The sequence below is a fragment of the Leiobunum rupestre genome, chromosome 5 (genome assembly GCF_980474605.1).
Source record: "Leiobunum rupestre chromosome 5, qqLeiRupe1.1.hap1, whole genome shotgun sequence".
In the NCBI taxonomy this organism is placed as follows: Eukaryota; Metazoa; Arthropoda; class Arachnida; order Opiliones; family Sclerosomatidae; genus Leiobunum; species Leiobunum rupestre.
Genome location: NC_143388.1, coordinates 60,631,836 through 60,658,409, shown reverse-complemented (window position 1 = coordinate 60,658,409; position 26,574 = coordinate 60,631,836). Strand labels below are relative to the sequence as shown.

The 26,574-nt window shown below is 35.4% G+C and overlaps 2 protein-coding genes across 5 annotated transcripts in view; one reads left to right on the top strand and one right to left on the bottom strand.

Moving 5' to 3' along the window:
- Window positions 1-26,574, bottom strand: part of LOC149945515 (protein YIPF6) — a 268,416-nt gene that overhangs the window by 234,622 nt on the left and 7,220 nt on the right. The gene's annotated exons all lie outside the window — the stretch shown is intronic.
- LOC149945516 (WD repeat-containing protein 17-like) overlaps window positions 1-26,574 on the top strand; it is an 85,024-nt gene that overhangs the window by 52,783 nt on the left and 5,667 nt on the right. Inside the window, exons 13-21 of the mRNA XM_090176585.1 lie at window positions 9,825-9,977; window positions 12,395-12,531; window positions 12,595-12,723; window positions 15,634-15,792; window positions 17,399-17,724; window positions 18,530-18,629; window positions 18,692-18,828; window positions 22,698-22,809; window positions 23,813-23,981. Of these exons, the coding sequence (XP_090032711.1) occupies window positions 9,825-9,977; window positions 12,395-12,531; window positions 12,595-12,723; window positions 15,634-15,792; window positions 17,399-17,724; window positions 18,530-18,629; window positions 18,692-18,828; window positions 22,698-22,809; window positions 23,813-23,981 (1,422 nt within the window). The remainder of the gene's footprint in view (window positions 1-9,824; window positions 9,978-12,394; window positions 12,532-12,594; window positions 12,724-15,633; window positions 15,793-17,398; window positions 17,725-18,529; window positions 18,630-18,691; window positions 18,829-22,697; window positions 22,810-23,812; window positions 23,982-26,574) is intronic.

The window sequence follows — 26,574 nt, the reverse complement described above, 5'->3', positions numbered from 1 at the left end:
AATTTTACTTTTGATACAAAGTAAGCAAAGTCACTTCTTAGAAGAAGCGGAGATAGTGAAAAGGGTATTTCTGAGGTTCTAAATATTATTAGGGCGCGAAAAGCCCTTTGCCCCCAGCCATATAATTGTCAAAAGTTTAGAAACTTTGTTTTCGTTATTTTTGAGTTATTCAATATTATTAAAAAACTAAACGTAAAAATTTTTGACCTCCTTTATTATTAAATAATCCTAAAATTAACAAGTCGGCCAAGGCCGTAATATTAGATGCACATCGAAAGCTTAAAGTTAACGTGGGACACTTCAAATGGTATCGTACGTTGTAGGGAATGTCAAATTATCCTACAAAACGATAATTGTCTTACAGGTTGGCGACGCTACCCAAATAAATTTCCTCTTTGCGGGAGTGTCTCCCGAAGTCGTCGCCTCTCCCCCTGCGGCCACTCCCTGGTTATCCGGTGTAACTTTCGGAAACTCTGTTGTAATGAAAAGCGAGGAATGCGCGCTTCTTGGGAAAATAAAGCAGTTCCAATGAGTTGTTGAAGAAAAATCTCATTTTAGATTACGCGTCGTTGGTTTCCATTTGGGGGCCGAAAATTCCCCCCTTTGCCCAACTCCAGCGGGACAAAACTAGTATGATTAGTTAGCAGGAAACAATACCTAACTACAACAACTTTTACAACTATCTAACGAATACAAAAGATCCACGGCGTGCGATTGATTGGTCATCTTTATAGGGCGCTAGATATATGGGGGTGCTGAAGTAAATCTGGCACCCCCACAGTTCCAATTTATATTTAAATAATCCTAAAATTAAAAATGAACGTAATTCATGAACTAGTATGGTGCGTAATTAAAAGCGTACGGTGCATAATGGTGCGTAATGGGTGCGATTGATTGGTCATCTTTATAGGGCGCTAGATATATGGGGGTGCTGAAGTAAATCTGGCACCCCCACAGTTCCAATTTATATTTAAATAATCCTAAAATTAAAAATGAACGTAATTCATGAACTAGTATGGTGCGTAATTAAAAGCGTACGGTGCATAATGGTGCGTAATGGGTGCGATTGATTGGTCATCTTTATAGGGCGCTAGATATATGGGGGTGCTGAAGTAAATCTGGCACCCCCACAGTTCCAATTTATATTTAAATAATCCTAAAATTAAAAATGAACGTAATTCATGAACTAGTATGGTGCGTAATTAAAAGCGTACGGTGCATAATGGTGCGTAATGGGTGCGATTGATTGGTCATCTTTATAGGGCGCTAGGTATATGGGGGTGCTGAAGTAAATCTGGCACCCCCACAGTTCCAATTTATATTTAAATAATCCTAAAATTAAAAATGAACGTAATTCATGAACTAGTATGGTGCGTAATTAAAAGCGTACGGTGCATAATGGTGCGTAATGGGTGCGATTGATTGGTCATCTTTATAGGGCGCTAGGTATATGGGGGTGCTGAAGTAAATCTGGCACCCCCACAGTTCCAATTTATATTTAAATAATCCTAAAATTAAAAATGAACGTAATTCATGAACTAGTATGGTGCGTAATTAAAAGCGTACGGTGCATAATGGTGCGTAATGGGTGCGATTGATTGGTCATCTTTATAGGGCGCTAGGTATATGGGGGTGCTGAAGTAAATCTGGCACCCCCACAGTTCCAATTTATATTTAAATAATCCTAAAATTAAAAATGAACGTAATTCATGAACTAGTATGGTGCGTAATTAAAAGCGTACGGTGCATAATGGTGCGTAATGGGTGCGATTGATTGGTCATCTTTATAGGGCGCTAGATATATGGGGGTGCTGAAGTAAATCTGGCACCCCCACAGTTCCAATTTATATTTAAATAATCCTAAAATTAAAAATGAACGTAATTCATGAACTAGTATGGTGCGTAATTAAAAGCGTACGGTGCATAATGGTGCGTAATGGGTGCGATTGATTGGTCATCTTTATAGGGCGCTAGATATATGGGGGTGCTGAAGTAAATCTGGCACCCCCACAGTTCCAATTTATATTTAAATAATCCTAAAATTAAAAATGAACGTAATTCATGAACTAGTATGGTGCGTAATTAAAAGCGTACGGTGCATAATGGTGCGTAATGGGTGCGATTGATTGGTCATCTTTATAGGGCGCTAGGTATATGGGGGTGCTGAAGTAAATCTGGCACCCCCACAGTTCCAATTTATATTTAAATAATCCTAAAATTAAAAATGAACGTAATTCATGAACTAGTATGGTGCGTAATTAAAAGCGTACGGTGCATAATGGTGCGTAATGGGTGCGATTGATTGGTCATCTTTATAGGGCGCTAGGTATATGGGGGTGCTGAAGTAAATCTGGCACCCCCACAGTTCCAATTTATATTTAAATAATCCTAAAATTAAAAATGAACGTAATTCATGAACTAGTATGGTGCGTAATTAAAAGCGTACGGTGCATAATGGTGCGTAATGGGTGCGATTGATTGGTCATCTTTATAGGGCGCTAGGTATATGGGGGTGCTGAAGTAAATCTGGCACCCCCACAGTTCCAATTTATATTTAAATAATCCTAAAATTAAAAATGAACGTAATTCATGAACTAGTATGGTGCGTAATTAAAAGCGTACGGTGCATAATGGTGCGTAATGGGTGCGATTGATTGGTCATCTTTATAGGGCGCTAGGTATATGGGGGTGCTGAAGTAAATCTGGCACCCCCACAGTTCCAATTTATATTTAAATAATCCTAAAATTAAAAATGAACGTAATTCATGAACTAGTATGGTGCGTAATTAAAAGCGTACGGTGCATAATGGTGCGTAATGGGTGCGATTGATTGGTCATCTTTATAGGGCGCTAGGTATATGGGGGTGCTGAAGTAAATCTGGCACCCCCACAGTTCCAATTTATATTTAAATAATCCTAAAATTAAAAATGAACGTAATTCATGAACTAGTATGGTGCGTAATTAAAAGCGTACGGTGCATAATGGTGCGTAATGGGTGCGATTGATTGGTCATCTTTATAGGGCGCTAGGTATATGGGGGTGCTGAAGTAAATCTGGCACCCCCACAGTTCCAATTTATATTTAAATAATCCTAAAATTAAAAATGAACGTAATTCATGAACTAGTATGGTGCGTAATTAAAAGCGTACGGTGCATAATGGTGCGTAATGGGTGCGATTGATTGGTCATCTTTATAGGGCGCTAGGTATATGGGGGTGCTGAAGTAAATCTGGCACCCCCACAGTTCCAATTTATATTTAAATAATCCTAAAATTAAAAATGAACGTAATTCATGAACTAGTATGGTGCGTAATTAAAAGCGTACGGTGCATAATGGTGCGTAATGGGTGCGATTGATTGGTCATCTTTATAGGGCGCTAGATATATGGGGGTGCTGAAGTAAATCTGGCACCCCCACAGTTCCAATTTATATTTAAATAATCCTAAAATTAAAAATGAACGTAATTCATGAACTAGTATGGTGCGTAATTAAAAGCGTACGGTGCATAATGGTGCGTAATGGGTGCGATTGATTGGTCATCTTTATAGGGCGCTAGGTATATGGGGGTGCTGAAGTAAATCTGGCACCCCCACAGTTCCAATTTATATTTAAATAATCCTAAAATTAAAAATGAACGTAATTCATGAACTAGTATGGTGCGTAATTAAAAGCGTACGGTGCATAATGGTGCGTAATGGGTGCGATTGATTGGTCATCTTTATAGGGCGCTAGGTATATGGGGGTGCTGAAGTAAATCTGGCACCCCCACAGTTCCAATTTATATTTAAATAATCCTAAAATTAAAAATGAACGTAATTCATGAACTAGTATGGTGCGTAATTAAAAGCGTACGGTGCATAATGGTGCGTAATGGGTGCGATTGATTGGTCATCTTTATAGGGCGCTAGGTATATGGGGGTGCTGAAGTAAATCTGGCACCCCCACAGTTCCAATTTATATTTAAATAATCCTAAAATTAAAAATGAACGTAATTCATGAACTAGTATGGTGCGTAATTAAAAGCGTACGGTGCATAATGGTGCGTAATGGGTGCGATTGATTGGTCATCTTTATAGGGCGCTAGGTATATGGGGGTGCTGAAGTAAATCTGGCACCCCCACAGTTCCAATTTATATTTAAATAATCCTAAAATTAAAAATGAACGTAATTCATGAACTAGTATGGTGCGTAATTAAAAGCGTACGGTGCATAATGGTGCGTAATGGGTGCGATTGATTGGTCATCTTTATAGGGCGCTAGGTATATGGGGGTGCTGAAGTAAATCTGGCACCCCCACAGTTCCAATTTATATTTAAATAATCCTAAAATTAAAAATGAACGTAATTCATGAACTAGTATGGTGCGTAATTAAAAGCGTACGGTGCATAATGGTGCGTAATGGGTGCGATTGATTGGTCATCTTTATAGGGCGCTAGGTATATGGGGGTGCTGAAGTAAATCTGGCACCCCCACAGTTCCAATTTATATTTAAATAATCCTAAAATTAAAAATGAACGTAATTCATGAACTAGTATGGTGCGTAATTAAAAGCGTACGGTGCATAATGGTGCGTAATGGGTGCGATTGATTGGTCATCTTTATAGGGCGCTAGGTATATGGGGGTGCTGAAGTAAATCTGGCACCCCCACAGTTCCAATTTATATTTAAATAATCCTAAAATTAAAAATGAACGTAATTCATGAACTAGTATGGTGCGTAATTAAAAGCGTACGGTGCATAATGGTGCGTAATGGGTGCGATTGATTGGTCATCTTTATAGGGCGCTAGATATATGGGGGTGCTGAAGTAAATCTGGCACCCCCACAGTTCCAATTTATATTTAAATAATCCTAAAATTAAAAATGAACGTAATTCATGAACTAGTATGGTGCGTAATTAAAAGCGTACGGTGCATAATGGTGCGTAATGGGTGCGATTGATTGGTCATCTTTATAGGGCGCTAGGTATATGGGGGTGCTGAAGTAAATCTGGCACCCCCACAGTTCCAATTTATATTTAAATAATCCTAAAATTAAAAATGAACGTAATTCATGAACTAGTATGGTGCGTAATTAAAAGCGTACGGTGCATAATGGTGCGTAATGGGTGCGATTGATTGGTCATCTTTATAGGGCGCTAGGTATATGGGGGTGCTGAAGTAAATCTGGCACCCCCACAGTTCCAATTTATATTTAAATAATCCTAAAATTAAAAATGAACGTAATTCATGAACTAGTATGGTGCGTAATTAAAAGCGTACGGTGCATAATGGTGCGTAATGGGTGCGATTGATTGGTCATCTTTATAGGGCGCTAGGTATATGGGGGTGCTGAAGTAAATCTGGCACCCCCACAGTTCCAATTTATATTTAAATAATCCTAAAATTAAAAATGAACGTAATTCATGAACTAGTATGGTGCGTAATTAAAAGCGTACGGTGCATAATGGTGCGTAATGGGTGCGATTGATTGGTCATCTTTATAGGGCGCTAGGTATATGGGGGTGCTGAAGTAAATCTGGCACCCCCACAGTTCCAATTTATATTTAAATAATCCTAAAATTAAAAATGAACGTAATTCATGAACTAGTATGGTGCGTAATTAAAAGCGTACGGTGCATAATGGTGCGTAATGGGTGCGATTGATTGGTCATCTTTATAGGGCGCTAGGTATATGGGGGTGCTGAAGTAAATCTGGCACCCCCACAGTTCCAATTTATATTTAAATAATCCTAAAATTAAAAATGAACGTAATTCATGAACTAGTATGGTGCGTAATTAAAAGCGTACGGTGCATAATGGTGCGTAATGGGTGCGATTGATTGGTCATCTTTATAGGGCGCTAGGTATATGGGGGTGCTGAAGTAAATCTGGCACCCCCACAGTTCCAATTTATATTTAAATAATCCTAAAATTAAAAATGAACGTAATTCATGAACTAGTATGGTGCGTAATTAAAAGCGTACGGTGCATAATGGTGCGTAATGGGTGCGATTGATTGGTCATCTTTATAGGGCGCTAGGTATATGGGGGTGCTGAAGTAAATCTGGCACCCCCACAGTTCCAATTTATATTTAAATAATCCTAAAATTAAAAATGAACGTAATTCATGAACTAGTATGGTGCGTAATTAAAAGCGTACGGTGCATAATGGTGCGTAATGGGTGCGATTGATTGGTCATCTTTATAGGGCGCTAGATATATGGGGGTGCTGAAGTAAATCTGGCACCCCCACAGTTCCAATTTATATTTAAATAATCCTAAAATTAAAAATGAACGTAATTCATGAACTAGTATGGTGCGTAATTAAAAGCGTACGGTGCATAATGGTGCGTAATGGGTGCGATTGATTGGTCATCTTTATAGGGCGCTAGGTATATGGGGGTGCTGAAGTAAATCTGGCACCCCCACAGTTCCAATTTATATTTAAATAATCCTAAAATTAAAAATGAACGTAATTCATGAACTAGTATGGTGCGTAATTAAAAGCGTACGGTGCATAATGGTGCGTAATGGGTGCGATTGATTGGTCATCTTTATAGGGCGCTAGGTATATGGGGGTGCTGAAGTAAATCTGGCACCCCCACAGTTCCAATTTATATTTAAATAATCCTAAAATTAAAAATGAACGTAATTCATGAACTAGTATGGTGCGTAATTAAAAGCGTACGGTGCATAATGGTGCGTAATGGGTGCGATTGATTGGTCATCTTTATAGGGCGCTAGATATATGGGGGTGCTGAAGTAAATCTGGCACCCCCACAGTTCCAATTTATATTTAAATAATCCTAAAATTAAAAATGAACGTAATTCATGAACTAGTATGGTGCGTAATTAAAAGCGTACGGTGCATAATGGTGCGTAATGGGTGCGATTGATTGGTCATCTTTATAGGGCGCTAGATATATGGGGGTGCTGAAGTAAATCTGGCACCCCCACAGTTCCAATTTATATTTAAATAATCCTAAAATTAAAAATGAACGTAATTCATGAACTAGTATGGTGCGTAATTAAAAGCGTACGGTGCATAATGGTGCGTAATGGGTGCGATTGATTGGTCATCTTTATAGGGCGCTAGGTATATGGGGGTGCTGAAGTAAATCTGGCACCCCCACAGTTCCAATTTATATTTAAATAATCCTAAAATTAAAAATGAACGTAATTCATGAACTAGTATGGTGCGTAATTAAAAGCGTACGGTGCATAATGGTGCGTAATGGGTGCGATTGATTGGTCATCTTTATAGGGCGCTAGATATATGGGGGTGCTGAAGTAAATCTGGCACCCCCACAGTTCCAATTTATATTTAAATAATCCTAAAATTAAAAATGAACGTAATTCATGAACTAGTATGGTGCGTAATTAAAAGCGTACGGTGCATAATGGTGCGTAATGGGTGCGATTGATTGGTCATCTTTATAGGGCGCTAGATATATGGGGGTGCTGAAGTAAATCTGGCACCCCCACAGTTCCAATTTATATTTAAATAATCCTAAAATTAAAAATGAACGTAATTCATGAACTAGTATGGTGCGTAATTAAAAGCGTACGGTGCATAATGGTGCGTAATGGGTGCGATTGATTGGTCATCTTTATAGGGCGCTAGATATATGGGGGTGCTGAAGTAAATCTGGCACCCCCACAGTTCCAATTTATATTTAAATAATCCTAAAATTAAAAATGAACGTAATTCATGAACTAGTATGGTGCGTAATTAAAAGCGTACGGTGCATAATGGTGCGTAATGGGTGCGATTGATTGGTCATCTTTATAGGGCGCTAGATATATGGGGGTGCTGAAGTAAATCTGGCACCCCCACAGTTCCAATTTATATTTAAATAATCCTAAAATTAAAAATGAACGTAATTCATGAACTAGTATGGTGCGTAATTAAAAGCGTACGGTGCATAATGGTGCGTAATGGGTGCGATTGATTGGTCATCTTTATAGGGCGCTAGGTATATGGGGGTGCTGAAGTAAATCTGGCACCCCCACAGTTCCAATTTATATTTAAATAATCCTAAAATTAAAAATGAACGTAATTCATGAACTAGTATGGTGCGTAATTAAAAGCGTACGGTGCATAATGGTGCGTAATGGGTGCGATTGATTGGTCATCTTTATAGGGCGCTAGGTATATGGGGGTGCTGAAGTAAATCTGGCACCCCCACAGTTCCAATTTATATTTAAATAATCCTAAAATTAAAAATGAACGTAATTCATGAACTAGTATGGTGCGTAATTAAAAGCGTACGGTGCATAATGGTGCGTAATGGGTGCGATTGATTGGTCATCTTTATAGGGCGCTAGGTATATGGGGGTGCTGAAGTAAATCTGGCACCCCCACAGTTCCAATTTATATTTAAATAATCCTAAAATTAAAAATGAACGTAATTCATGAACTAGTATGGTGCGTAATTAAAAGCGTACGGTGCATAATGGTGCGTAATGGGTGCGATTGATTGGTCATCTTTATAGGGCGCTAGGTATATGGGGGTGCTGAAGTAAATCTGGCACCCCCACAGTTCCAATTTATATTTAAATAATCCTAAAATTAAAAATGAACGTAATTCATGAACTAGTATGGTGCGTAATTAAAAGCGTACGGTGCATAATGGTGCGTAATGGGTGCGATTGATTGGTCATCTTTATAGGGCGCTAGGTATATGGGGGTGCTGAAGTAAATCTGGCACCCCCACAGTTCCAATTTATATTTAAATAATCCTAAAATTAAAAATGAACGTAATTCATGAACTAGTATGGTGCGTAATTAAAAGCGTACGGTGCATAATGGTGCGTAATGGGTGCGATTGATTGGTCATCTTTATAGGGCGCTAGGTATATGGGGGTGCTGAAGTAAATCTGGCACCCCCACTGTAATATTTGAATAAATCTAAAACCAATACGGTGCGAAAAACGCTGATAATGGTGCATAATGGTGCGTAATGGGTGCGATTGATTGGTGCATGTCTTTTCCACAAAAGTTGAAGTGGGGGTGTTGAGATAAAGTTGGCACCCCTTTTATATTGTAAATTTCCTTCGGTTCCCAGGGGGTGCGTAACGTGTCTTTGATGGTGCGTTATGGTGCATATTGGGTGCCATAATATAAGATGGTTAATTCGAGTAAAGAAAAATAGGGGGTGCCAACTTTACCGAGCCAAAATATTATCAATCTCGTGAAAAACGAAAAAATATTATCAATCTCGTGAAAAACGAAAAAATATTATCAATCTCGTGAAATCCCAACAGAATATTATCAATCTCGTGAAATCCCAACCAACTACAATGGTGCAATTTACGGAACAATATTATCTTCAGAGCTACGCTGATCGAACAAAAATGCAACTTACGATACGTTAAATTATGCAAACTTAAATTACTTCTAACAAGTTCGCTTTAAGGAAGGTGCGGTTGGGAATCTTAAATCTTCGTATCATAATAACGAGCCAGTGTTGTAAATTATTCCAACATTATAAACTAGATACAAATCTAGGAGCAACCACATCCCACACAAGGAGAAAGCAACCCGTCAAAAGTCGTGCATTTTCTCGCGTACATTTTTCATTGGTTAGACGCTTTAGCGCCTGCTGCCGTCAGAAGGGGAAAATTAGGAAATCGTCTTCCCCCCGCCCGTAAAACGTTCAGCGTAAAGGCTCGTCCAATGAAATGTGTACGCAACACTGCCTTAGCGTGTTTAAAGACTAGCCGCGTTCTCCTTGTGTTTGCGGTTGCCCCTGAAAAAGATGTATTGATTTCCCATTTTCTCCGCATAGCAGTCTATCTACGGGTCTCTACAAAAAGTCTTTTCTTTTTAAAAAAAATAGGTTTAGCCTGTCACCCTCGTCGGCCTTTCCTGCTGGCCTCGTCCTCGCGGGATTCCAGCCTTCGCCTGTGGTCGCTGCAGCCCCTGGCAGCCACGCTGCAGGCCAAATGCCTTCTCAGGAAACCCCTGGAAACAGTCTTCGCCTCGCATCCCGGTAAGACCCAAACTGTCACTCTCAATTGCCACTATAGATCTCTCTACACTTTCAATTACGAAAACTATACAATCTAGAATCAAGAAAAAACCAAGAATAATTTAAGAAGTTATATTTCTCTGAGGGAAAAATATCCCACTTTTGCATATTCCAGGTGGCGCTACAGACAGAGTTTTTAGGGCGTTTTTATTCTGATAAGTATAACATCATGGTAGCATTGAATTACGTTATTTCTATGCATTCTTGGAACAATACAGGGTGTTTCGAAAGGTTATGAAAATTTTTAAGGAGTTGTAGGGGATGAGTTGAGAAGTATGCCTGTTTTTCCCATTTTCCTACGATGAGTTAAAAGAGCGCCAGAGCTTCAAAGTGTGGCCTACTAGCCCCTGGACTTTAAATACTGTTTAAGTGTACTTTTTTTCGCTGGTTACCTCGATTAACAAAGTCCTTTTTTACCTATCACACGAACCCAAACCTTAATGTTCGCGTTTCCCTGCTGCTTACACTCCTTAAAATATTTGCATAATCTTTTGAAACACCCTGTACATAGAAATTAAGTTATTGATAATTACAGAGTTAATAGTTTCTTTAACAATAACAAGGATAGTACCCGAGGTGTTTATTGCCGATTTTATTCAAAGTCGGGCGTAATGGAGAACTATATGACGTATGAAATTTCCCAAAAGGAGACGTTGCACTACCCATTCGATTTGCCATGGCAACCAAACAACTTAAAACAAAAAATCTCCATTTAAAAAAGCATGGGATTGTCTCGGTTTCACAGGGTCCTAGCTAAGAATTTTTTTAATTTTTAAAATCACGAAATGGGTAATTTGTACCACACTTAGATAAATTTCATCATTATTGGGTAAATTGGAATATTTTTGGGGTAAAATTGTAACAATTTTTGGGTAAAATCAGGAAAAAATCTTATTATTGTTTTAAGTGATCAAAGACATTTTCGGATGCGATGGCAAATCTAATGGGTAGTGCAACGTCTCCTTTTGGGAAATTTCATATCTCATATAGGTCTACATTACACCCGACTTTGAACTAAATCGGCAATAAACACTTCAGGTACTCTCCTTGTAAGTGGTTACATTTCGCCTGTTATCGGACTAAAAGTGTACTATTTTTTCCCCTAAAACGTTTTATTCGCCTGTTCCAGGGATGAGAATTACTCCGACCCATAAACTATTCACTTGTTCCGGAGTATTAGGGCTACTCTTTTTACTCCTTCTGAAAAGGAGTGTAAAGAGAGTAAATCGGATTTTGTCATCTGCTAGCCAGAATTTATCTGCTAAAATGGACTCAGGCAGTCATTTTGGAAAAACGTTTTTACTCCGACTCAAACTATTCGCTACCCCATAACAGCGTAAAGCAAAATCTATATTAAGTGAAATAAATGTTTTATTTCCACTTAAAAATAGAAACAATTTAACCATTTTATCACCAAAATATACTAGTAGCTAACCATGTTAACAATATGTAGAGACTAGAATGACTTTATTAAGGAATTTATCCTACAACTAAATCTAGCAATTTAACTGACAAGGAGACGACCCGAGGTGTTACACACCGATTTTGTTCAAACTCGGGGGATTGGTAGACCTTCATGTAACTTGAAAAATCCTAAAGGGAATTTATTCAATGGGCAACGGTTTTACCATGGCAACGAAAAATGTTTTTGACAACATAAAGTGGAAATTTTCCCATCGAAAATAACATGGGATTTGGACCGATTCCCTGTGAAAGATTTTAAAAAATTGAAAAATTTTAAAATACCAAAATTATAAAACAAAATTTAAAAATTGACGAAAAAAATCAAAATTGATCACATTTTGATCAATTTGAACCAAATGGGTAAAAATGAAACAATATGGCTTAAATAGGAAAAATTTCAATTTTATGTTGTCAAAAACATTTTTCGGTGCCATGGCAAAACCGTTACCCATTGAATAAATTCCCTTTAGGATTTTTCGAGTTACACGAAGATCTACCAATCCCCCGAGTTTGAACGAAATCTGTGTGTAACACCTCGGGTCGTCTCCTTGTGAGTGGTGGGATTTGAAATGAGCAAAATATCAAAATTATAGAATTTTATAGGACTTTTTGGGGATTTTGCTAAAAATATAGGATGCTATAGGACCTCTGGGGGCTCTGATGTATTTATGAAAATGTAAGAACGAACTAGGTTCTCTAGCAATGTTAATTAAATTAAAATTTATTATTAATTAATAATAAAATTTAATGAAGATTTAATTTATGCTCAATTTACATTATCACTGCACTCAAATTATTAATCTCTTTATCAAGAAAAACCGGCACAAGACCTTTAAAAAATATTAAAATGAAACCAAATAATTAAATTCAACAACCCTCAGAGAAACCATTTGAATTTCGTCGGGAATTTTCAGATGGACCGACGGAAAATCAAGAAGGCCTCGTGAAGCTCTGCGGCAAAGCGTCGGCGAAGGTTCAGCAAAGTTTGAAAAGCATCTCGGATGACGACTGGGAAATGGAAGCCCCCTTGATCACGTCGCCATTTTTCTGCGTAAATAATTCGCGCGCACAAATCAACACGCGCGAAATAATATGACATATTTATCCGTCTTAGTACTCTCGAGGAGTTGATAACTTTCTGGACCTAATCAGCGTCTTACAAGGCAAAGATCTGTCTCGACTATCGCCGGGATACGCCAAAGCTCAAGTCATGCACTACAAGCATTTGGCACGCTTTCAGACGGTACGTTGCAGTCTATTTTATTTAGCACGGTTGACTGATTAAATTTCATTTAAATAAAATTACAGGGCTCCCAGCCAATACCCTCTAAACAATTATAGGTATTATAGGTTTGGAATCGCTAAATTATAGGTTAAATATAGGTAAAAAATTATCAATATATAGGTTTTTATAGGATCAAAATTCACGGATACTTAAACTTTAATAAAAATATCACAAAATTATGACTAAAAGTATCACATTTTTGCAATACATAAAGCAGCCTGGACCACTTATAAAATGCTAGTATATTTTATGTGTCCCACACTTGTTTCAATTCCTCCTAATTCACGCCAAAAGTGGTCGATCCGCTGAGATTCGTCAATTTTTAACCCTTCCAATTGTAGTAGTTTAAAATCATCGACTGAATTACTGGAAAACTTGACATCAACATCGAATGGTAAAGACTTTGCCACTCTTACACATCTCTCTAAGCTTGATTTCACTCGGTTTTAGAAATTGTAAATTTTGAAAGATATTTTTGGAGATTGAAAGTTTTTGATCAGATAATCTTCCATTTTCAAATAAAACTTTTCGCACGAATTTATAGAGGCGGGAGTTTCGAGAAAAAAACGTAAACAATCCGAAATTTGTTCAAACTGTCTTAGTATAATTTTCAACAAAATGTTAAAAATATAGGAAATATAGGATAAAAAAAGCAAATATAGGTTTTTATAGGACCATTTCAAAATTATAGGTAAATATAGGTATTATAGGTTCGCTGGGAGCCCTGAAATTATTTTTAGACGAATAATCATTGATTAAAATTATGTTATTTTTAGACGAATAATCGTTGATTAAAATTATGTTATTTTTATATCAACAATCGTTGATTAAAATTATGTTATTTTTATATCAACAATCGTTGATTAAAATTATGTTATTTTTATATCAACAATCGTTGATTAAAATTATGTTATTTTTATATCAACAATCGTTGATTAAAATTATGTTATTTTTATATCAACAATCGTTGATTAAAATTATGTTATTTTTATATCAACAATCGTTGATTAAAATTATGTTATTTTTATATCAACAATCGTTGATTAAAATTATGTTATTTTTATATCAACAATCGTTGATTAAAATTATGTTATTTTTATATCAACAATCGTTGATTAAAATTATGTTATTTTTATATCAACAATCGTTGATTAAAATTATGTTATTTTTATATCAACAATCGTTGATTAAAATTATGTTATTTTTATATCAACAATCGTTGATTAAAATTATGTTATTTTTATATCAACAATCGTTGATTAAAATTATGTTATTTTTATATCAACAATCGTTGATTAAAATTATGTTATTTTTATATCAACAATCGTTGATTAAAATTATGTTATTTTTATATCAACAATCGTTGATTAAAATTATGTTATTTTTATATCAACAATCGTTGATTAAAATTATGTTATTTTTATATCAACAATCGTTGATTAAAATTATGTTATTTTTATATCAACAATCGTTGATTAAAATTATGTTATTTTTATATCAACAATCGTTGATTAAAATTATGTTATTTTTATATCAACAATCGTTGATTAAAATTATGTTGTTTTTATATCAACAATCGTTGATTAAAATTATGTTATTTTTATATCAACAATCGTTGATTAAAATTGTTATTTTTATATCAACAATCGTTGATTAAAAGTATGTTATTTTTATATCAACAATCGTTGATTAAAAGTATATTATTTTTATATCAACAATCATTGATTAAAAAATTAAAAACGATCATTTGATTGAAATTAATTTATTTTTTGAAAAACGATCATTTGATTGAAATTAATTTATTTTTTGAAAAACGATCATTTGATTGAAATTAATTTATTTTTTGAAAAACGATCATTTGATTGAAATTAATTTATTTTTTGAAAAACGATCAATTGATTAAAATTTATTTATTTTTTGAAAAACGATCATTTGATTGAAATTTATTTATTTTTTGAAAAACGATCATTTGATTGAAATTTATTTATTTTTTGAAAAACGATCATTTGATTGAAATTTATTTATTTTTTGAAAAACGATCATTTGCTTGAAATTAATTTATTTTTTGAAAAACGATCAATTGATTGAAATTTATTTATTTTTTGAAAAACGATCATTTGCTTGAAATTTATTTATTTTTTGAAAAACGATCATTTGATTGAAATTTATTTATTTTTTGAAAAACGATCATTTGATTGAAATTTATTTATTTTTTGAAAAACGATCATTTGATTGAAATTTATTTATTTTTTGAAAAACTATCATTTGATTGAAATTAATTTATTTTTAAATCCATTGCAATAATTCCATTGCAAAACAAACCTGATCAAACTAAAATACTAAAGATTATATAACCGATAGATAAGATAGATAATTAATCAAATATACTGGAAGAGTCAGTAATTGTTCAAAAATCTATAAATTAAATCAAAAATCGATTGAATTAAAAAAATTATGTCCCAATCCAGATTAAATAAAAAAAATTAAAAAATTTTTAAATTACTTTAAATTTCTTGTTTTTTAAACCTTTTTTATTTCTTAAAGGGAATATAACCTCAGGTATTTGGTGTGGAACACCAACGTTTGAAGCTCTGGCCGCTCTTGCCTTTTGGCTTTAAAAATGTTTGGCGCCACTGTACAGGGAAACTTGAAAAATTAAAGGGGTCTTCCATAAAGATTGCTTTGCAGGTTATATTCCCTTTAATTCGCAAATTGGTTTATAATTTGCAGTGATAAAATTTAAATTATTTTCAATTAAATTGAATAATTGGCATGGCTACATTTAAAAATAAATTCAAAACAGTATAATAGGCGATTTAAATCAATGATTTAAAATCAGACAAGCCAGTAATTTTTGTAACGGCGCAGAGTCGAGCTCAACAATTGGAACTGGTGAAAATGACTCGTTTCGGCTCCGGCGGCATCGGAGCTCCGAGTCGAGAATCCAGCTTGGAGCAAGCCGCCGAAATTTACCTTCTCCTGGGTAACTTGCAAAAATATTGCGAACTTAAAATGGAACTTGGAGAGGTTAGTTTGTTTAAATAACGCGCCTCTAACACAGTGGCGCGCCCAGGATTTTTCGGGGGGGTAGGGAGAAAAAACTAAAAATAAATATTAAAAAAAAGTAGATTTAATAAATTCAGTGACGAATATAGATGTCGGTGGCGTGCCTTTGTAGCCCTTATGAATGTTTTACTACTTCTCCGCATTACAGTGATATAGTGCCACCTAGGAGCAACAAACGCAGCTAGTCTTTAAATACGCTAACGCCGTGTTGTGTACAAATTTCATTGGACGAACCTTTACACTTAGCGTTTTACGGGCGGGGGAAGACAATTTCCGAATTTTCCCCTTTCGACGGCAGCAGGCGCTACACCGTCTAACCAATGAAAAATGTACGCAAGAAAATGCTCGACTTTTGACGGGTTGCGTTCTCCTTGTCCTTGTGTGGGGTACTGTGTTTGTTGATCCTAGGTCTCTTTTACAAGCAGCACTCGTGGCAATAAAATTGGGGAAAAGTCCGTGTGTACAGTCGTTTTCCGTGCACCAAAACCACTGGAAAAGGTGGTAAAACAAGAAAATCTGGGAAACACTACCTGTGTTAACCAGCATATGGCACACCATTCTGGTCAAAATTACAAAGATAAAAATAATTTTTTTTCATAAAAAAAAGAAAAATTGGATATTGAAAAAAATTCTTTCCTTTTTGTTATTTTGAAATAAAAATATTTTATTTCTGGAAAAAATATTACAAAATGTAAAAAAAAAATGGGAAAGAAAAACATGGTCTAATAATTGAGAAAATAAAACATTTTAGTCATAAATGAATAAGTGCATAGTGAATTCAAGGCATATTTTTGTACACCAATCTCTTTAGACGAAGCCTAAAGAAGCTTCAAGGTTTCTACATATCGGTTTATTGGCGTTTTAAAAGATCCGCGATTATTAATAGCGCATATTAGTACTGATGGGCACCGCTTTGAGAGCTTTTTAAGAGCGGTTTAATATATTTTTAGCTCTTAAAATTGAGCGGAAATCACGGGCGCCTAATCCGGTTCGCTAACGGAAGTGCCCATCACTGTTTCAACGTCGATCTCAGCTTTAAAATTGAGCGGAAATCACGGGCGCCTAATCCGGTTCGCTAACGGAAGTGCCCATCACTGTTTCAACGTCGATCTCAGCTTAAACGCTGAAAAACCATACCATATTTTGGAGTATTACTCATTCCTGTAATAATCCCATGACAGTATTAGTATAGTTCCTGCTAGCGTAAAGTAGAGCCATCTATGTTTCGGTATATGCACTTTTTCATTTATGCTAAAATATTTCATTTTATCAATTATTAGACCTTGTTTTTCGTTCCCAATTTTTTTTTTATATTTTGTAATATTTTTTTACAAAAATGTTTTTTTTCTTTCAAAAATATTTTATTTCTTCGACAATTATTTTTTTTCCAAAATAACCATTATAATTTAAAGGAAAAAAATCTTTTGTTTTGGTAAAAATTATCAAATTTTGCTTTTTCATCGAAAAAAATATTTGTTTCTTTTAATTTTTTTTTCGGTGCGCCACTGCTCTAACGGAGATTTAGCCATAAAAATAAAACCCTAAAAGTTTTATTATCGTTGGTCAGTGGCTACTGGCTTTATCGGTGGCACCGGCCATTTCCGTGGAATTCTGGATGAAATGCACCAAGAGGTACGCCACGCTGGTTCACCACAGTTCGACGCTCCTGCAAGCGGCTCCGCACTTGGCCGCCACGAGGAACCAGAAAGAATTGGTGCAACTGTTGGCCAACCACGGAATGTGGCAGAAGGCGCTGACGGTCGCGGCGGAAATGAAGAAAACCCTGAGTCCACTTCCGGCGGCGCTGGAAGAGGAGGAACCGGCCGCGGATAGTCTGGAAGATGTTATCACGGACTACGAACAGGTTCCGTACGAAAACGGACCCCGACTTAAGTAAGCCCCATTTCTTAGCGGCATTTCATTCCATTCGAACTGGAGGCCCATCCCCATAAGTGCTTTTACACTTCGTGAACCCCAAAAACACAGTTAGATTTCGTGATTCCAAAAAAAAAACAATTTATGCATCGCCCCAAAAACCATTTTTCACTTAACGGCCCCAAAAACCACTTCTCCCTTTACGGACCCAGAAACCCATTTTTCACTTTACGGTCCCAGAAACCATTTCCGACTTAAGGGCCGCAAAAACCATTTTTCACTTTAGGGCCCCAAAAACCATTTCTCACTTTACGGCCCCAAAAACCATTTCTCACTTTACGGCCCCAAAAACCATTTCTCACTTTATGGCCCCAAAAACCATTTCTCACTTTATGGCCCCAAAACCCATTTACACTTGACGCAACCCAAAAACCCATTTACACTTGACGCAACCCAAAAACCCATTTACACTTGACGCAACCCAAAAACCCATTTACACTTGACGCAACCCAAAAACCCATTTACACTTGACGCAACCCAAAAACCCATTTACACTTGACGCAACCCAAAAACCCATTTACACTTGACGCAACCCAAAAACCCATTTACACTTGACGCAACCCAAAAACCCATTTACACTTGACGCAACCCAAAAACCCATTTACACTTGACGCAACCCAAAAACCCATTTACACTTGACGCAACCCAAAAACCCATTTACACTTGACGCAACCCAAAAACCCATTTACACTTGACGCAACCCAAAAACCCATTTACACTTGACGACCCTGAACTGTTATTAATACGGATTTTCCATCCACAGTTTACTGAACGAATGTGTGGAGCACCTATCAGAATTCCATATTCGACAAGGCGCACCTGTCGTGGCGGCAGCCTACCACCTGTCCATAGATGACATTTCCGTATGTTGACATCACGACTGCAGTTTCAACAGTGAAATATTTTTCCGTCAATTTTCTTTCAGTCCGCTATGAACGCCTTACTACGAGGCTACGAAGTGGAATTGGCCATTGGTCTCGCTCAAACGCTGAACTTCAAGGAAACCGCCTATCAGAGCGCCCTCTACTTCTTGGCTTGGAAGTGCATGCACAAGGGCGAATGGTCATTATCTTCACGCAACCATGGATTTATTTATACTTAGGGAGAGTGACTACCCGAGGTGTTACACACCGATTTTGTTCAAACTCGGGGCATTGGTAGACCTTCGTGTAACTTGAAAAATCCTAAAAGGATTTTATTCAATGGGCAACGGGTTTGCCATGGCAACGAAAAATGTTTTTGACAACATAAAATGGAAATTTTCCCATTGAAAATAGCATGGGATTTTGACCGATTCCAAGGGTCCCCCCCCCCCCCCTGTGAAACATTTTACAAAATTTAAATAAAATTAAAATACCAAAATTATAAAAAAAATTGATAAAAATTGACAAAAAATAAATAAAATTTGTCACATTATTATCAATTTTTAAATTTTTTTTCCCAGGGAAATCGGTCAAAATCCCATGTTATTTTATATTGTCAAAAATTTCAAAACCAAAAAAAGTAGATCAAAATTGACAAATTAAATTAATTTTATGATATTTTGATGAATTTTGGTCAATTTGATACAAATATGTAAAAATGGAGAAAAGCGAAATGTGAAGATAAAAAGATGTATTTGCCAATGGGAAAATATACATACTGTGTTGTCAAAAACATTTTCAGTTGCCATGGTAAAACTAATGCCCATTGCAACTTTCCCCTTGGGGAAATTTCATATTACCATAAGTTCTACACACCCACTTAGTTACAACAAAATCGGGGATCATCACCTCGGGTTGTCTCCTCGTTAGGGAGAGTGACTACCTTAGTTCCAAAACCTGGTTTCCAGGGCTCCTGGACAATAGTGATCAACAATATAGAGATATGATTTATAGTAGAGAGCTGCAATTGAGTCCAAAACGTTTCCATTCCCGCCCATTCCCGTAGTGCAAATTTACATTCCCATCCCATTTCTCGTCCTGATTTTCCTCTTCCATTTCTATGACTACCCGTTTCCATCCATTGTGATTCCAGATACTCCCGAAATTTCTATTCCCAAATCAAAGAATTCCGAACATGATTATTAGGCTAATTAATATCATATTATTAATTATTAAATGAGAAGCAATGGGGTAGTCTAGTAACCTAGGGTAACCATGTCTTCTACACTATACGCAAACGCGAGATATTTTCACGGAGGCTCTGCCTTGGCACCTTCATAAAAATCGTGCAGAAAAGGGAGAATACATTCCCGTCCATTCCATAACTGAAAAATGGCATTCCCGTCCATTCCCGAACTGAAAAATGGCATTCCCGTCCATTCCCGAACTGAAAACTCGCATTCCCGTCCATTCCCGAACTGAAAACTCGCATTCCCGTCCATTCCCGAACTGAAAACTCGCATTCCCGTCCATTCTGTTCCTTCAATTATTTAAATTTCCGCGAGGGACATTGCTTTTCAAGAAAAATATATTTATGGTTGGTGTGTAAATCTTCTTCAAATTTTATAAGTTCGGTTTTAACCGAATATGCTAAAAAATAGGAAATCATAGGCTCAGAGTGACCACAAAATATGTTAAAATCGTTTAAAGGAATTATAGGAAAATAATCAGTGAAATATAGGAAAATATGGGAAGAAAATTGTGAGAAAAAAACGAAGAAATAAGATAAAATTAATTATACCATAAGAGAAAACGGTTGTCAAAATTGTTTAAAGGGGGGGTTAATCAAGTTGATAAACGATAGAAATAGTCCAAAACTATCGGCGAACAGAGTTGAAAAAAACAACTTTAAAAACTAGGACGTTTTCAAGACTTCTAACTTGGATAAAATATCCACTATTTTAATTCCTTCAGACTTTTGAGTTAAAATATAGGGTATTATAGGAAATTTAATGGAATTATAGGATAAAAAAGGAAATACGTTATATTATAGGAAAAATAGGAAATATAGGAACTGTGGTCATCCTGTAGGATAAACATGGAGTTATAGGACTTTAAAGGACCATTAATTATAGGAAAGTATTGGAATTATAAAAAAATTATTCAAAGGAAATCGGACTTCTTCTATGGGATTTGGCTTTCGACAGATTTTTTTCAAGATGAAACATGTTGCTAAGCTTGATCAAAGGAGCAAAATTGTCTCTTGCCTTTTTTCCCTAGCTCTTATAGTTTGTCCAGTATCAGCGGTCGAAAGTGGACAAAACTTAGTATAGTCTATTTATTAAAAGGAGTCACGGCCCATCGGTTAGGGTTCTACGCTCGCGCGTCGCTAGTCCGGGCTCACTATCAATAGAGTTTTCTTGCCAAGATTTTTACACCTCTACTTCATTATTTATTTTCTCGCAACTTATTATTCGATGAATTTTCGTACGTGGAATTATTTAATACTCATTATTTTATGAGCAATAATAAAATAAAAGAAATACTAAAGAAATCAGAACATATATGATTAACCGTTTCGTTGAATCCCACATTCAACACTCGGCCATAGGTAAGAAACAGTCACTCAACAACAGATCAAACACTTATTTATCGATACAGCACATACTCGGTTATAGTCACGGTCACACGCCAGTTAAGACTCAATACTTATAACTATTTATCAACTGAGTTCGTTCATCGTGCGATCAGAAAGTCATACGAACAGAACGAAACCAAATACGACGCTCGGTTTTGGGAAGCACCCGGAATTATAGCAAGAAACCTCTTTTGATAGTGAACCCGGACTAGCGACGCGCAAACATAGAGCGCTAAGCGATGGGCCGAGACTTCTTTTAACAAATAGACTACACTAAGTTTCGTCCACTTTTGACCGCTATTACTGGCCAAACTATAGGAGCTAGGAAAAAATGGCAATGGACAATTTTGCTCCTTTGAACAAGCCCAACAACATGTTTCAATTTGAAAAAAATTGGTCGAAAGCCAAATCCCATAGAAGAAGTGCGATGTCCTTTCAGAAAATAGCATCACACAATGCTTTTTTTTTTAAATGGTAAAACATCGATTACTTTAAAATTACATAAGGCCTACTTTTAATAATTTTAGTAAAAACTTTAGTTGAAATGCTCTTTTGAAAAACGGCCAAAAAGCAAATTCGGGTAAGTCAAGTTACCTGGTTTTGTAACATAGGTACTATTAGGTAGCGTTTTCGCATTACTACCAAACCGCTTCTTGCCCGGGATTCCATTGGCTCCCTAAGATAGACGTCTTCCAACGCACAATTGTGACGTTTTGACTTCCCCCCTCTCTAGATCATGATGTCATTCTCCCTAAGTATAATTATTGGTTCAAGATAGTTCTAACGCTTAAAGGCCTAGGTTCTTTTCTGCCTGTCCCCCTTTAAATTAACTTACACCTGAGGTGTAACGCACCGATTTAGTTCAAACTCGGGGAGTTGGTAGACCTTCGTATAACTTGAAAAACCCTAAAAGGAATTTATTCAATGGGCAACGGTTTTGCCATGGCAACCAAAAATGTTTTTGACAACACAAAATTGAAATTTTCCCATTGAAAATAACATGGGAATCTGACCAGTTTTAAGGTACCCCCTTTAAAAATTTTAATTAATTCGAACTATTTCATTATTTTTATATTTATATTTTCTATTTTAAGCATTTTCAAAAATTTTAATTGGTCAGATTCCCATGTTATTTTCAATGGGAAAATTTCCATTTTGTGTTGTCAAAAACATTTTTGGTTGCCATCGCAAAACGGTTGTCTATGGAGACATTTCCCTTTAGGGTTTTTCAAGAAACATGAAGGTCTACCAAACCCCCGAGTTTGAACAAAATCGGCGCGTTACACCTCGGGTCGTCTCCTTGTTAGTGGAGCACAAATACCCTGGTGGTAGGCCAACCGCTGAACATGTTGGCCTAATTTAAAGGGGGACAGGCGGAAGAAAACCTAGGCCTTTAAAATAACAGTTTAAATCACCAATACTATTAACAGGGATTTAGCGGTGGAATTGATAAATCTATGCGCGGAAAATGACGTGGCCAAAATTCAACTGTGCGCTAGTTGTCCCATATCCCTGGTAGAACGGAATAAACTTTACGAAAAGGTATTTGAAAAAACAACTACTCTTTGTTGTGTGTTACACGTGAAGAAGGAAATAAGACCAACGATTTTTGGAGATCTAACCTTTATTATCAAAATGGTTTTGTTAGAGAAAAAATCGATTCACTTGATTTAAGTAAAAAAGTTGATTTATTTGATTTGAGTACAAAAAGTCGATTTATTTGATTTGAGTACAAAAAGTCGATTTATTTGATTTGAGTACAAAAAGTCGATTTATTTGATTTGATTTCAAAAAGTCGATTTATTTGATTTGATTTCAAAAAGTAGATTTATTTGATTTGATTTCAAAAAGTCGATTTATTTGATTTGATTTCAAAAAGTCGATTTATTTGATTTCGGTAACAAAGTCGATTTATTTGATTTCGGTAACAAAATCGATTCAATTGATTTGAGTAAAAAAAAGATTTATTTGATTTGAGTAAAAAAGATTTATTTGATTTGAGTAAATAAGATTTATTTGATTTGAGTAAATAATTTTTTTTAATTTAGAAAAAATATTTATTGGATTTGAGTAAAAAAATTAATTTGATTAAAAAAATCGATTGATTTGAGTAAAAAAACCTTTCATAAATTTAATTTAAACTAATAGTTTAAAAATTTATTTGATTTAAATCAAACTTTATACAAACTACTGTGCCAAAATCATAAGCAAACACTAAAATTAGGTCGTCTACCAACGCTCCTACCGAGATAATCGCGAAACTTTTCAACCCATATAAAAAAACAGATGCGAAAAACTTTAGAAAAAGAGCTAAACAAATTAGAATTAACGTCTATTGCTCTTAAAGAACCGACCACTAGTTCTTTTGTCCAAAATCAGACAACCCTGTTAGGGAAATTCCCAATTTTCGAGGCTAATATACCAACTTGAATTCTCCCCAAATTTTTGGTCTTTTAACTTCTTCACGTTTAACATAGTTCTCATTCTCTAATCCAACGGCGGTTCTCACCAACTAAACTTTGCGGTACTCTTCCGTGAACTTCAGTTAGGGCTGCCAGACGTACAAGCCAGTTCTTCGGTGGCCGAAGAAACATTGTCAGTTTGCCAAATAGGCCAAGACGACGAACTTATATTGAAAGAAAAAGCCATTTCTCATTTCCTCATCTCGAATCGACCCGTTGAAGGACTCGAATTGGGGTTGGACCTGATCAGAGGTAAATAAATATGTATTCAGTAGAACATTATGTACCTTGAAAGCTCATAAAATGGCCATTCTTTTTGCCATGGCAACCAAAAATGATTTTCACAACTCAAATTTATTTATCGGCTTTTATTTTTGGATTTTTTTTCTGTGAATTTCTTTACCTAGGATTTTTTTACCGACAACCAAATAGTATGGCGAAATCAAGGATTGCCATTTCCCAAAAATTAAGAAATTAAAATTTTGGCAAAACAATTGGGTAAAATCGATATAATTTCCTTAAAATCGGGTAAAATCGATATAATTTCCTTAAAATCGGGTAAAATCGATATTTATATCGATTTTATCTAATTTTATAGATTTTATCTAATTTTATAGATTTTATCCAATTTTATAGATTTTATCCAATTTTATAGATTTTATCCAATTTTATAGATTTTATCCAATTTTATCGATTTCATCCAATTTTATCGATTTTACCCAATTTTATCGATTTCATCCAATTTTATCGATTTCATCCAATTTTATCGATTTCATCCAATTTTATAGATTTTATCCAATTTTATAGATTTTATCCAATTTTATAGATTTTATCCAATTTTATAGATTTTATCCAATTTTATAGATTTTATCCAATTTTATCGATTTCATCCAATTTTATCGATTTTACCCAATTTTATCGATTTTACCCAATTTTATCGATTTCATCCAATTTTATCGATTTCATCCAATTTTATCGATTTCATCCAATTTTATCGATTTTATCCAATTTTATCGATTTCATCCAATTTTATCGATTTCATCCAATTTAATCGATTTCATCCAATTTAATCGATTTCATCCAATTTAATCGATTTCATCCAATTTAATCGATTTCATCCAATTTAATCGATTTCATCCAATTTAATCGATTTCATCCAATTTTATCGATTTCATCCAATTTAATCGATTTCATCCAATTTAATCGATTTCATCCAATTTAATCGATTTCATCCAATTTAATCGATTTCATCCAATTTAATCGATTTCATCCAATTTAATCGATTTCATCCAATTTAATCGATTTCATCCAATTTTATCGATTTCATCCAATTTTATCGATTTCATCCAATTTTATCGATTTCATCCAATTTTATCGATTTCATCCAATTTTATCGATTTCATCCAATTTTATCGATTTCATCCAATTTTATCGATTTCATCCAATTTTATCGATTTCATCCAATTTTATCGATTTCATCCAATTTTATCGATTTCATCCAATTTTATCGATTTCATCCAATTTTATCGATTTCATCCAATTTTATCGATTTCATCCAATTTTATCGATTTCATCCAATTTTATCGATTTCATCCAATTTTATCGATTTCATCCATTTTATCGATTTCATCCATTTTATCGATTTCATCCATTTTATCGATTTCATCCAATTTTATCGATTTCATCCAATTTTATCGATTTCATCCAATTTTATCGATTTCATCCAATTTTATCGATTTCATCCAATTTTATCGATTTCATCCAATTTTATCGATTTCATCCAATTTTATCGATTTTTGGTTGCCATGGCAAAACGAATGGCCATTGAAATTTATCACTTTAGGAGCTTTCAAAGTACATGAAGGTCTACTTAACCCCAGAGTTTGAAAAAAATGGGGAGAAACACCTCGGGATGTCTCCTTGTCAGCTAGGAGCAACAAACACAGCACCCCACACAAGGAGAACGCAACCCGTCAAAAGTCGTGGATTTTCTTGTGTACGTTTTTCATTGGCTAGACGCTTTAGCGCCTGCTGCCGTCGGAAGGGGAAATTCGGAAATTGTCTTCCCCCGCCCGTAAAACGTTCAGCGTAAAGGCTCGTGAAATTCGTACACAACCCTTCGTTAGCGTGTTTAAAGGCTAGCTGCGTTCTCATTGTGTTTGTTGCTCCTAGTTGTCAGTGATAATGACTGTTATCCACCTTAAGGAAGAACTGTCACCACCCTAAAAATTGTTAAAAACTATTTAAATGGATAGAAGACGTCCGAAAATGTTTATACAAAAAATTTCATCTTAATATTTCCAGTATTTGATTTATTATAAGCAACGAAATTTCGTGTTTTATCCCCGACTCGAGAATCTCAGAACCGCTTGGTTGAACCTACCTGCAGCGCCATCTCGAGAACGAAATATTTTTTCCCCGGTTTTATCGTTTTTCGATCGGAACTGTCGTCTGCTAGGACATTCTCCTTGGCTTTTTAACCTAGTTATTTTCGTAGATTGTAGTTTATCGTGTTTTTAAAATGCCTTACACGCCGCCCTTTCTTAAATTTTTGCCGCTTCATTTTTTTGGCACTGCACGTAGGTTCAACCGCAATTTCTGAAATTTTTGAAACCGTTTGATGTAGGTTGTGGAAAAAGTAGCGTCACTTTTTAAATACTTTTCCAATAACTATAAAATTTCAGGGACATAATCATTAATATATTTTCTATCATTCAGTAAAAAAACCTCGTAAATTTTGATTTGGTGACAGTTCTCCTTTAAATATAAATAAATACATTCTTGGTAATTCTAAATAAAATATAAAATATTTCGTCACCTAGCTTTTCGAAGATTATTAATAATG